The sequence below is a fragment of the Thunnus thynnus genome, chromosome 17, assembly GCF_963924715.1.
Source record: "Thunnus thynnus chromosome 17, fThuThy2.1, whole genome shotgun sequence".
Taxonomy (NCBI): domain Eukaryota; kingdom Metazoa; phylum Chordata; class Actinopteri; order Scombriformes; family Scombridae; genus Thunnus; species Thunnus thynnus.
Window position 1 is genome coordinate 13,748,887 of NC_089533.1, and position 14,335 is coordinate 13,763,221.

Consider the following 14,335-nt stretch of genomic DNA (forward strand, 5'->3'; position numbering starts at 1 on the left):
GTATGAGATAATCTGAAGGAATAGATAGGGTGGTGGATCAAGTGTTCAGGATTGAGAGCTAAGTATTTTCCAGGCTAAATAATATCAATGCAAATTGATCTTAATTCATTTACACATACCACTAAATCCACACAATACTATCTGACTAGCCTATTATGCTCTCTACTTATCATACCTAGAGGAGTACTTCCATCCCCCCCAGAACATTTACATCTATACATCAGAACCATTCACACCTGTCCCTGAACAATGCAACAACCATCCCCCAAAACATTCAGAACAGTCAGAACCTGTTTCTAACTAATGTAATGTAACAAACAAAGCCCAGAAAAAAGCCCAGGGTCAGTTAAATGTATTTTTTTAACTGATAAGATACAGATACAGTTTCTGCTACAGATTGAGTTTCAAATACTGCAACCAGAAACAGTCTATTCATTTGTTCAATTCTTGTCTAAACTCAAAATTTTAACGGAGAAAACAAATTTAGAACCTAGTTATAGTGAATCATCGAAGACGTTATATTTCTACCAGTATTTTTCCATATGTGAACATGTGTCCCCATTTAATGTGTAAGGTGCACATGCTATTTTGACTACCACCTTAACCCAGCATTATAGAATTACAACATAGCTCAAAATCAAGTTTGATGAATAACTAAGTATCTACATGTTCTAGACATTGTAATTATCACAAAAAAATATTTAAGGCATGTTATTTACTTCTTTCTTGACAAATCCGGTCCAATAAAAGGAAAGTTTGCAGGTAGTGTGAGTTCATGGCCAGATGGCCGGACCTATAAATACATTTACTATCCAATAGCATTGCAAAGATAAACAGTAGGACCCATTAACTATGTAAATGTGGTCTTTTAAAAAAAACATTTACAGTTTTTTTTTTTTTTTTTTAGGATAGCTAAAAGTGTTTGTTGTAATATTGCAACAGTGGGCCTTACAGGGCTAGGTCTGTAAAGTCTTGAAATTTTGATAAAGTCTAAAATAATTTTCTGAACTCTTTTGTGCATCAATAATTCTGAGATCACTGATTTAAAGACTACATTTTATCTCTTAAAAGTTTGAAAGAGACAATGGTGTCATACATGGAGCGCAAGGACCTGGACATTCCCCCTGATGTGGAGGAGTTCTTCCCAGATGACATCACCCTTTCTCAGTACGTCGAAGCCTGGAAGTTCATTGTCGCCTTCAAGCAGGAGCGCAGTCAGAGACAATAAGAATGAGATGGACAGGGTTGTTAATTTGCCTGCTTTCTTTATTTTAAAACAATCCCATCTTTCATATGATGTTTACAATCATGATGCATCGACAGTATTGAAGTGGTAAGGATGTGTGATATATTCTATATTTGACACATATTTATGCAGAGATGTGCCTTTTTAAGAGCACTAATGTTGAGCTTCATAGTGCCCCAGAATAAATGTGCAGTTCACATTTACAGCTTGTCTGTATATAAAATGTGAATTTTGAAGATTTTTTTGGATTATCTATTCTTTTTTTTTAATTATTTTCTATTTTCTTAAGCATCAATATGTACGGACTATTTGTACAGTTGAAGTCTTTTTGCTTGCACTTTATTTGTAATGTGAATTTGCCTGGCACAAACAGGCAGAAAAAAAATCTGAATTATGCTCAGGTAAAAAAATGTATAACTCTGGGGACTTAAAATCAAACGGATCTAAATCACCTTATCAAGAATAATGTATCTTTTCACTCATGTTTTCTTTGTATCACTGTTTAGATTGTGTTATGTTGTGGTGTCATATGTAAAATTTGCACTTGCCTTTCTTCCAATTTTTAAATCCACTGTCTTAAAATACTTTGGTGTTTATTACCTTCATTTCTCTTACATTCCAGTTGTTGCGCCTTTTTTCTACATTTAATTTTCTTTAGCACATTTACAGAACACAATATATTTTGTGTTATAGTTTCACTTGCCTGATTAGTTATGTTTTGTGTGCTTCGTAATAGATACTGCTTCCAATCAAGAGTATGCTTGTTAGTGTGTGTTTTTGAGTCATTAAAGTATTGAGTTAAATATAAAACATAACAATTCACATGTTTCAAATGCATGTTCATGGTCACCTCATGCTAGTGTGCCTGCCAGTAGGCTCAGTGCTGCCCCCTGCACCCCTGAGACATATTACCCTAATTTGTCTGATTATTGGTCAATATGGTATGGCAATATTGATATATTGTGGTGTTGTAAATGTTTCCAGCTTCAGTTGTAGACAAACTGGATTCTTTCCTCAATCAACTATAAATTAGACTCTGATAAGTCCTAAATCCTGCTGTCATAGTGGAGTGTCACAGTAGAATATTTTGCTCAGCAGGGGTTTGGCAAAAAGTATTAAAATGTCATGCACTTAGAATCAAACCCTCTGAGACTTAAGTCTTTATGGGGATAAGAAAGCTCCACTGGGTCTGTAGACTATGGAATTACTGTTTGTTAGCATGGTTGGGTAGGTCTAAATGAGGTTGTACTTGGCACCTATTAATTCCCTTTATATATGCACAGTTATAAAGAGGGTATGAAATTAGATATACTCAACAGCATTATTACTAAAGGGGCACAAATAATTTCCCCTCATTGACTTGTTACATCACTGCCAAAAGCAAGGGAGGCTCTCCATGATGGAGTGCTCAGGAAATGGCTGCCTGCCTAAGGTTACGTGACTTTGTGACCCTCTGTTGGTGGGAGCTCAATGTGTTTCTGATCAGGCTGATGGAAATGATAAGGACAAGACTGCTGCTGGACGGCTCCTTAATTCAATTTCCTCTATACCAAAGCAGTGTTTAGCATAACAATGACAAATGGAAGCATGCGCCTGAGAAAGTAAACCATGCCAGCGACCACCCTCTGGGAGTCTGCAGTCAGAATAAATGATGTCCACAAGGGAAGCCAAAGACATCAGTTTTCACTTGAAGACAGTTAAAATGTACTTTATCTCAGTATCATATTGATGCATCTATTATCAAGGAATCTGATCAGTCTATTGGATAAAAGATACAAGACTCTAGTTGCAGTCATGCAGCATTTCATTTCAAGACAACAGACTGAAAACTAAAGCCGTCACTTAGATTTCATCAGGCCTAAAGGTGATGCTGATACCCTGGCCTGTCTAGCTGAGTTCTCGCTCCTCATTAGCACACCCAAATGTGGATGTACTGTACATGGGGTTAATAAACACCCGGAAATGGGTCATGAGGCGTGATTTGCGCAACTCAGTCCTGTAGAACAAGCCTCACTGAGCAAGTTCAATCACTTTCACTTCCACTTCTGTAGGCTTCAAAGCCACCATGCCAATGTTACAAAGAGGAAGATACAAAGGGCCAAATTCTTTTCCCTGTTTTGTTTTTGTTTTGTTTGTCTTTGTCTCTTGATGAGGAGGAATCAGGGGCAACATTACTGTGCATCATGGCTCACATTTAATGATATTCATGGTCGATGGACAGTTAGGACCAGGTCTCGTGCATTAGGGCGTGAAAACAAACAAACAAATCTGGATAATGCAATACAGAAATAAGGCTTTTCTTGCACCTATAGTGTGGTTTAGGATTTGACAGTCATGGTGTTGAGTGATTTTAGAAGTTCTGTTCTCTTTTTCACTCAAAAATATCAAAGAGAGTTATCAAAAAAAAACAAAACCAAATGGAAGTATGGAGCAAATCTATGAGAAACAATGAATGTGTAAGCCGATTACAGGTTACATTACGTGTCCTTTTGCTTTATACAACCTGTTATACAAGAGTCTCAAAATCAATAGCTCTCCTGGGTCATTAATAGAGGTCTACTGCTAATCAGCACTTTAGTCAAAATTGTCTTTTTTAAAACTTTGGCTTAAATGACCAATTAGACAAATTAAACACTGTATTAAAGTCTGTATTTTTGCTTTCTTCATATCAAAACCCATTATTTAAATTGATCTGGTTTAACTTTTAACCATATTTAAAACAAAATAACTTTTCCTGGTGGCCCAATGGTTGAAGATGTGCTTGGTTTGAATGTGGCCAGCAGACAGCGTTGCTTGTAATCTCACACTCTAGCTTCACATGGTTGCTGTTGTTCTCTTCTGCCCACAGTTAAGTAAAAAAAAAAAAAAAAACAGTCACAAAATAATCTTTTACATTAGGTTTTTATTCTTTAGACTGTTAAATCTAGGTCAGCAATCTGAATCAGTCCCTGCTTTATATTTGTCTTAAGTTACCCCTATCTTTGGTATTTACCTTGACTAGATACCCTATGAATTTTACAATCCAGTTAAAAAAATATGAAGTTCAACTTTGAATCGTCACTGAGCCTTGATCTGTGGTGGAGCTTCAAACTTGACCCTTTGCAAAACAGCCTCAGATATTCATCAAGTTTACACCTTGGGGATCCAATGTCATTCACAGGCGCCGTCGCCAGTCAGGCGCTCTCAGCCAAAAGGGAGCTAAGATTTTAATGATTGTGGTATGAAATCAGTATCCTGAAATACCCCCGAGACCTCACAAAGCACACCAGCAGGCTACTGTATTTTCTATGGGGCATTACATATGCTTTACTGGCGGTCTGGGAAAATGTTTTCTTTGAATTAGCCCTTCAGCGTGCTGCTGTTATTGCATTATTATCAAATTAGTGTATTTTAATTACTACGTCATCTGAAATGTATGTGCCAGTAGGTCACGATGGGGTGAGAGCAGAGACCGTGTCCAAACGCTCAGGTTGCCCAGCCTGCTGTGCAAGACAGAGAGAGAAAAAAAATCTCAGTGCACACATCTGTGAATTATATTAGCTAATTGTGTGCACTTCTCCTTGCACTCAACACTCGGGTTGTCCTCCAAGCACAAGGAAGAAATTAAGAGCACCGCTGCCATGTTGTTCTATTAAATACGTGAAGAGAAAATACAATTACTAGTTAAGTGGGAACATACCACATGGGATTATGAGAGGCACAGCGTTTCAAGATTTCAGGGTGAGTTAATTTTTTGCCATGTGCAAACATGGACAGGTTTCCCAGCAACACCATTCTGAGATGTGCATGCAAACAGAGGGCAGAAGGAGACGATGGTATTTCAGAGAGCATTCAATGAACTCAACAGCAACATGGCTGACTGTTGTAGTGCTTGTTTTGGTTTCTTTGTATCTAAAATAAAAGTGCTTTTAAATATCAAACTCTTGACTTATTAAACTAAAAGATCATGAACTCTGGTTGTCACTTACAGTCTGTCATTTTTTGTTGCACAATAATTATTATCTCCTATGTTTGCAGAAAAATACTGGTAAAACTATTTAATGTCTTTCAAAAACAGCAGACACCTACAAAATTAAGAACTTCCCTTTATTAAACAGTACTTTTGCACAGTGCTGATCAGCCCAGGAAAGTTGGGCTTGCTGCAAAACTCACCTTGGGCTGAGCAATCTTAACTGTACCCAATTCTTTACTTGCAGCTTGAATTTCGATACCAAACTGTCTGCTACAGGCAGACAGCTCTGCCTTTGCGTTCCATAACAATAATACCACATATTGAATCAGCTTGTTATGGTAAGATGAGAGGGTGTTTGAGAAGCCCAGAAATATGTCTAGCATTTCCCAAATAATAGGAAGACGCTAAGCAAGATAGGGTTATGTTTCAGGTACTGTGTTAAATTTACATTGTAAGAAGCTCCTGCTGCTCTCAATGACTTTTGTTTTGGGAAAAAGGCACTGCACAATGGCAAAGGCACTGGATACAAGGCAGAATTGCTCATCTGTGCATTTTGTTTGAAGGAAAACAACTTGGAACACTGGTTTAAGGCTGGGAGACAAATACTCACATAAAAAACTGTCACACAATGGTTGTTTTGCTGTGTTGCTCTTGTTCATCCAGTTGGTCATGTTTGCTATCACAGGTAATGTTATTAGCATCACTTTGGATACCTGTGTGCATTTTGTTTTTCCAAGAGATATGATCTATAAAGGCGGCCTTATCCAGAACTGTAGCCGCTCCTTATGAGAAGTCATGCTAGGAGCAATGTTTCGCATACAGTACCAGTTAAAAGTTGGGACACACTTGAAGGTATGTACATTTGAAGAATGTACTCCGCTTGCTTGGACACACAAGCAAGTGGAGTACATCCCTAGATGGCAGGTGTCTGTGAGCTTCCTGTACTGTGCTGCCACTATGAACCACCAACCTGTCAATCCACCAACAGCTGGTTGAAGAGTAACTTAATGCCAATTGCAATTCTTGTGTTTAGTGACCTGGTTTTCACCTTGTTGCAGTGATGTTGAAGTGCACCCAGGATCAAGGACCAAGGATCAAGTGGCAACTACCACGACTTGAGGCTAAAGCCAATGCAGAAGTACCTTAAAGTGCAACGCCTCAGACGGCTGCTAGATGCTGCCTCCAACTGACTCCCATTCAAAAAGCCTCAACTCTCTAGAAATACTAAGTGACTTATTCTTTCAATGAGTCATTATGGTCTCAATCGCTAAATTCTGGCTCTCTAATAAGTGTTTTGGTGGTCATTTTGGAAATTATTGCTTCGTCAATAAGATTTGATGACTTAGCTTTGCAAAACACTTGAAAACATCTAGGAAGGCTGTTGCAAAGATTGACTTGTTTTGCATCCCTTATTTCCTGGAAATTGTTTTGACGAAGGACTATTCCAATCAGTATTCCAATATTCCAGCCAATCAACATTACAATGAATTTCAGATATTGTTGATATTATTTTATAAATCCGTATTGCCAGGGTGTAATTTACTGGGAAAAAAATGTAGTCAACTATATTTTTTTAGGATTGAAATGACAAACTTGAATTGTAAGTTAAAGGTACATCTTTGCCCAACCTCACATGTTTTCTCCTTGCCTGTCATCCACCACCCACAACATTGACTCCTGAACTGCTCGGCTGCTCTTTCTTACTCAGACAGCTGCTCCTCATCCTACAACTCTTCAGCATATCCTCAGCTGTTCCTACTTTCCCAGCAGAAAAGTCACGAAGAATTGGCATTTCGGTCCTGCTGCTATGGGATTTAGTTGCCCCACACATACAACACACAGAGAGATTAAAGGTGGTGCTTAGAACCACCTACCTTTGTGGGCTTTAGCAAACATGTCCGAATTTGACTGAGGAGGATTTAGCAGTGCTGTCATCCTCACTCAGGTCCCCCTTTGCCGTTCCACTCTGATTGTGTTTGTCCCTGAAAATCCTAACTCTGTTTCTCTTTCTACCCAGTGATGGATGGCTGTTCTTTAAAAAGATTTAAGCACTTGCCACCTTTATACTTTCAGGTTTTAGTCATAAATGCCACTAAATTGATATGATGTAAAGTTTCCAGAAATTTGACAGCGTATACTTTTCATTCTTGGAGGGTGTTGGGATCTTGTTGCATAAATCAAACAACAGAGTATTGGTTTACATCAAGGCTGAGAGATGCCTGGAGCTTTTACAACAGAAAGCACTCCCTTGAAAGAGCGAAAACAGTTGCTGCCTGGCACATAACAGAGAATGTTATATAATACAATTAAATACTGTTCTCTCTCTCTCTCTCTCTCCTCTTTGTCTCCTTGTCTCTTTTCCTGTTCGCGTTCTCTCGCACTCTTCTTTCTGTCCTTCTCTCTAGCTTTCTTGCATCTATCTCCTTTCATTCACCCTCTTCTCCCTGATGTGCTTTGTTATCTGAAGACCTTTGGCTGTGAATAGATAATGACTGTGCAAGAGGTTTTGTTTACCATGGATACCAAAGGATTAGAGTGATTACTACTGGTGCCAGTGTTGTAACAAGCCGGGAAAGGCTTCCACAGTGTATGGAGGTGCTGACAGTTATCCTGTACAAGATTAGAGAACTTGGATTATAGGTTGTTTTTCTCCACCTGGTGATGAGAGACTAGAAGAAAAAGATGGATGTCACAATGCCAGGAGTCCGAGGAACAGGGCTGTCCTGGGTGAAAGTAATCCACAGCCTCCATTTGGAATGTTTGTGAACATTGGCTTGTTCATTCTTCAGAGTTGTGTTAGCTGTAGCCCATGATATGCAGTCTTAGCTGTGGGAATGACGTCACTTTCTACCTTGACCTTTCACCCCGGTATTCCCTGATGCCACAGAGGGAGATGGTTCCTCTGCCTCCGACTAAGCTCTCCTGTGGTCAGGGCCCAAGGTGGTGTTCAGTTTCACAGTGCCTCTCTTCTTAGCCCCAACACAAATACACAACACCCTCTCCAATTGCACTTGATAATATTTATCCTCAATTATAATTCCACAGATATGGATTCTTGAGTGGAGTACAGTGGCAGCAGACAAAGCAGAGCGGCCTTGAGCCCCCGGCCAGGCCTTGCTGAGGTGGGTTCCTGCATGAACCCCAGACAATTCATGTTCTCTTCAGCAGTGGGGCAAAATAAGCAATGTTGCCATTAAGAGCTCCAATGCAATGGAGAAACACTTAGCTGTATATTTGTCCTTGGGATGAGTGCATGCATTGCTGTAATGACATGTGAAACCAGCTACAATACACACTAAGTGTCGCATGTGAGGGGTGGTCACAGTTTAAATAAATTAATCCAGCTTCTTGTGAGCCGCAGCCTCAACTGCATTAACCCCAAAACTAGGCAATGTCAAAGACGAGTGTATTAATGACTTCATCTGAACAGAATGCCATAAACCATGAAACCATAAATCGGTCAAACACACATTTAGAAATATGAGAAATAAAGGCATTCATGTAGAGACCTTGGTTAAGCCTCCCCTGGCTAAATGCAGCCATTATAAGGATAAATAATAACCACAGTGGAAACAGCGCTGTCAGATTGTCGGTTTTGCGTGCACATACTTGTTTGAAGGAGTTTGATGGCAGAGGGGAATCTCACAGTGGTGAAAATATTTTCTGTTGTGTAGATGGAGTTACATTACCTCGAGTTTCCCAAGTTCTCTAGTCAAATGTTAAAATTTTAAAAGGTCATTTTAAGGGCTAATGCGGTTTAAGGAATTTGTCTAAAATGAAATAAGCTAAATGTGCCAAATTAAACTCAGTGACCCAAAATATCATGTTAGCTAGCAGCTCTTTACTACATGATGACAGGCTAATGTACCTGTGATTGTGAAGGACACTCGTAAGACTGCATGTATTTTTGGTAAAGATCCAATCTCTGTTATACATAAAGAATAATATTTTACTCGGCCAATCAGAGAGCATGATTGCATGCATCCCATTACCTATGGACCTTATTTCTTCAAACCTTAGCGCACCATATGTCTTGAGATCATCCGTCTCATTTCTGGTCAGCCAGCATCCAGTATAAGCTGGAGCTCTTATTGAGGATCAGCCTGTGATTTGTTGGTTGTCTTGGCTATTAGAGATGGCATCAGAGGATTGAGGATTTTCTAGCAGGGGAAATAGATGGAAATAATGAGGGGAAGGAACGGCTGCCAGTCTCTGCTTTTTTAACCTGCACACACATAGAGAGATCTGTGTGTAATATTGTTGTTACTGGCAGGGCCTATTTTGGGCAAGTCAACACTACCCTGTGATGCCCAAGAACGACATGCGTGTCATTTCCTGCCAGGGGCAGTCATTTGGTTATTACTGCTGCTCACTGGCAGCCTGCTCATGTTCTGTCTCTGATTTCCAAAATGAAACATGTATATTTTTCTTTTGTCAACAGCAGCAATATTTCCAGGCGAATCAAGTTTGCGGTACAAGAAGGTTTGGGGTCTTAGAAAACTTTAGTTTATAATGAAATGTATGAAATGTCTGAATCAGACCATTTATAAATATGCTCAAGAAGTGCTCTTGGCTTTGAAAAATAGCTTGTTTACTCTATCTTGTAATGCAGCATAGGATGGATTTCCAAATTGTATACACAAAGCTTGCACAAACAATACAGACTAATTACAAGGTATCTAGAATTACATGATATTTAGCTGGTGATAACAGGAAGGTCACATGTAATTTAATGTTATTAATGAGCGTACTGACTAAAATGAATGTTGTTTGAACAGTATAGCAGTATCTGCTCCACCTTTCTTTCCGAATGTGATTTGTAGAATTCATTGGCCTGATGGGGCCACTGTCTGCTTATATTATACTCAGCCTTTAGAGAGACAGAAATATGGCTCACGTGAAGTCTGAGGCTTGGTCTCACTGAGTTTAACAACACTTGACAAATCATTTGATTGGAAATTTAACTTTAAACAGTTTAATATTTGTTTGTGAATATAGATTTGAACAAGGTTATACATTTGTGTAAAGTAATCAATGACAATTTTACAAATTTCGATGGTTATGAAGTTTTTGATTAGCCATGACACAACAATGTAATCAAACACAGATTTTGTGAAAAGTTCCCGTAACTAAACTTTGTCTAAGCCTCATCTTATTCCACCCAGTTTACTGGCAACTTAGTACTTAATTTCACTTTGTCTCCAATTTAAAAAGAGCTAAACTAATGTGGGAATAAAACATTAAAAAAGAAAGGCTTTGGCACAAAAAAAAGAGCCTTGAAGTTTTTAAGAGGAGAGAGGTTCACCCTCACAGGGCCCCACAGCTGAGCATCAGTATTCCACAGCCATCAGATAGTTGGCTTGGTTAATAGCACAGCCGGTGGTGTGGGCTCTTAGCCAACAAAGGACTGATGGCTGAATTATTGGCCACAGGCAGCTGGGCCCATCGACCAATACACACAATCGCATGATGGTACATGTCGTTGCACTTTATACACTTTTAAAATCATGATAGAGTAAGTGAGTTGGTAAAAATGTATGTGCTGCTGCTTACGTGATGTGGTGTGAAAGGAGACATTGGAAACTCTCCTGGTACTGTGATACAGCATGAGAACAGCCCTGAGATGTCAGAATACACTCTTAAGTGTTCGCCGAGGGGAGGAAGGATCATGCTAGCCTCTTGACCTCAGGGTCTCTCTGTAGCCGCTCCCTCTCCTGCTCCCAGACTCAGCTGAGAGGTTCTGCAGTGGATAACGGTGATGAGCTCATAAAAACAGCAGATACCATTAAGCAAATAGTATATGGCCTCATACAGTAATACTGTCTATAGTGTTGAGGTTTTTCAAGTGAAAATGCAACTTTTGCAAGATAGACTCCTGATTTTCAGTTTCTCATTGGTTGTTAAATTTATAGCAACTACATACAGTATATTGTGTGTGTGACACACTAAGCACACGTCAGAACAGTGAATTATCTCCAGGCAGACGGAAACGCAGTCATATTGTAGTTTGTGTCCGACTAATTGAATGGACCTTATCAGCAGTGATGGGGCTCCCCAACAGCAGCTCGGTGCAAACTGTTACACATCTCCGGGCTGGAAGAAGGAGGTACAGGTGATAAACTGGGATGGCCTCCAGCCCACGCAGATAGCACATAACTGTTTCCTAAACTGGTGGGCGCTGAGAGATAACCAAGGTCAGCTCAGCTTGTGCAAGACAATTTGTTGTGCTTAATTTCAGATTTTTATGAATGAGCAAAAGAAGCAACTTCAAATGGGTTTTAAACAGGGATCCAAGCACTTTCATGTTCTTTCAAGTGCATGTTCACATATCAACAGCTTTTTCCCCCCTCTTTTTTGCGTCTGAAATTTTTGCGTTAACTGTAGAAACATATTATGTATTGTTAGTCGAAAATACACTTTCTATGACCACATATATTGATTTTCATGCCTTAGAGAAAACACAATATCCATACAAAGTTTCATATCATCAAGTTTATCTGTGGATAACATATCTGCCTTCAATGTATCATGTCCCCCTACTCTGAAAACAAGTTTAGGATTCCAGAGGAGAAGAGCAGTTTGTCATTATAAGGACATTTAGACACACCAGTAGATCCTCCTCAATCCTCTGGGTCAAGCTAAGGACTAAACAGCTTTCCGAGTCAGGCTTACTATGTCAGACTTTGACATTGGACCAAAATCTGGTCAACCATGTAAATCTCTGACATACATTATGCAGACGATGTTAAGAATAACATGAATAAATCTAGTAAGGGGGCAGGATGGAAGGGAAGGAGGCTGCTTGAGGGAGAAAAAAAAAGTGAAATAAAAATCAAATAAGTATTTCATTTCCTTTTGAACTTGTGGAGAAGTCTCAGCGTGTGCCTGCTTTACATCACCATGTGATGACTTTACCACACAGCCTTCGTCCCCCCTTTGGACTCATCCATCTGTAGGTCTTTAGTCCAGATAAACAGACAATGAAGGATCAGAGTTCATGCTAGAGAAGTGTTTAACACACTGCCTCCTTCACTGCAGAGCAAGAGCTGCCATTTAATCATCTGTCATGACGAGACACAGAGATCGGGGCAGCGTCATTCCTTCATTTTTCCTCATGCTGTTGTACGATTTATGTCGAGCACGGCCCTCGGTGCTGAACAGAGAGATTCTGTTGATCTATTACTACAGTGAAAACATGTAAATCTTTCATTTAAGAAAAGAACCATGAGACCTTAAGACTTCATTTGGGACACTCAAGTTAAATCTGATAACTCTTCTGAGTTCAGAGGAGCTATCAGAGATTTATACTCATCCAGTGCCAATTCATCTCCCCCCTGCACCCCTTATGATCTTGTTTTATGATAACAGACAATTTATCTCCCTGTTTCTTATCAGTGACAGGACCCATTCCTCCCAACAGATTAAATAAACCTCATAGCTCTCTCGAGTTCCTGCAACACATATGAAAACAAACAAAGGATGTATGTATACGTACCAACACTGAGCGTTCTAACCTAAAATCTTTAAACACACACAGAAAGATGAAAAAATATCTTTGTATTGTTTAGCTTTTTTTGAATGTTTAAGTAAAGTCAGTCTTTGTTTGTACTTTTAATGTCTTGAGTCTCCACATACTTTAAGTAATCTTTTAAATTCACTTTTCCTTTTCTCTTTGTGCCTCTTTTTAATGCTCGAGGCCACAAATGAGATAATAATAACTTCTACTCCCACATGTATATAACAGTTCATTCAACTAAACTTATACACAAGCAGCACACACACACACAGAAACACACGGCAGCAATAATTTGTGTCCTATCATGCACGCACACTCAGTTATTCCCAACTGGAGGCTCATATTCCAGCAAGCAAGCTTCTATTAACAAACAAAAAAAGACATTTTCTCTTGTTTTTTCAGAGCCTTTGTCTAGTAATCAGCAAAGATGTGGAAAGGTTGTTGATGCTAATGCTGTACGGTGGAGCCTTCCGTTGCACCGCTGATGGACTGTTTGCTTGGACAGTGCTCCTGCGATTGAGAGGTGATGATGGCCAGAGGGAAGTTGTCAGTCAGAGTTGGCCGGTGCTGCCGGTGCTAACAGGTGTGAATATGTCACCGTCTCAGCGTCTTTAGCTGAACTGCATGGAAATGCACATGTTCAACAGCTGCAGGGAGAGTGTGTGTATATATGTGTATCCTAATAGTAGGGTTGGTGGGATTAATCTCTGAGGGAGGAAGCCCTGTATCCCTTCCTCTATTTTCTGTGAGTCTGTCAGCACTTCAGCTCCTCAGGGTCTCAGTGCTCCAATATAGGGAACCGGTATGTCAGCTAAATTCTGCTCCTGTAAGGTGAGGGTGTAACAGCCTTGGGCATGAAGGTCCAGAGGTCAACAGGAAGTCTGAGCACTGGTCCTGAACTCGTGTCACCGTGCATGTCCCCTGTAAAAGCCACTTCTGAAAGTCAGTAAGCCGTGACGACGGCTCTGTTGCTGGCCATTAAGAAAGCCAACTTGACTTCCTCTGTGTCAGCCACAAAGAGCTTTGGGTTTTCAGAGGATTTTTGTAATGTGGCTGAAACTTGGTGGTTTTGGAAGGGCTAGCCATATTATCTACTGCACTGGCTGAGCTCACAGAAACAGCAACTTGAGCTTTATTCTGCGCAGATTGTGGTCCCTGGCCCTTAGCTTGTTAGTCTAACATTCAATGCAGTGGTATTTATGACTGAATAAAACAAATAATATAGTAACGCTTGAGAAGAGGGGTTAGAATAAACTAATCTAGTGGGATTCAATTCATACTTAATGAATGAATCAAAATGCAATGGCAGAGCATTTTGCCAATGATCATAAATGTGTATACTATATATATATATTTTTTTTACCAAATACACTATTGCATAACTCTCATTACTGCACTCAGAGGGTGATTTCAGGCCACTGGTTCTGACACTGGTCTGGACACAGTAACACTTACGGTAATATAATTTGCACTGCATTTGGTATGAAAACTGCTAGTGTTATATTGACACAGCATCTCACTTACCCAGCGTGATTCTGGACACCTGTCTGATCCAAGAGACGTCAGCCTTCCTAATCATCACATCCTGAGAAAGATGGAGGATGCCAAGGAATGATGGCAT

At 39.7% G+C, this 14,335-nt stretch overlaps 1 protein-coding gene across 1 annotated transcript in view; it reads left to right on the top strand.

The window, feature by feature from the left end:
• Positions 1-2,001, top strand: part of rnf213a (ring finger protein 213a) — a 34,194-nt gene extending 32,193 nt beyond the window's left edge. Inside the window, exon 67 of the mRNA XM_067571075.1 lies at positions 1,072-2,001. Coding sequence (XP_067427176.1) covers positions 1,072-1,228 — 157 coding nt within the window. The 3' untranslated portion in view covers positions 1,229-2,001. The remainder of the gene's footprint in view (positions 1-1,071) is intronic.
• Positions 2,002-14,335: the final 12,334 nt, after the last annotated feature.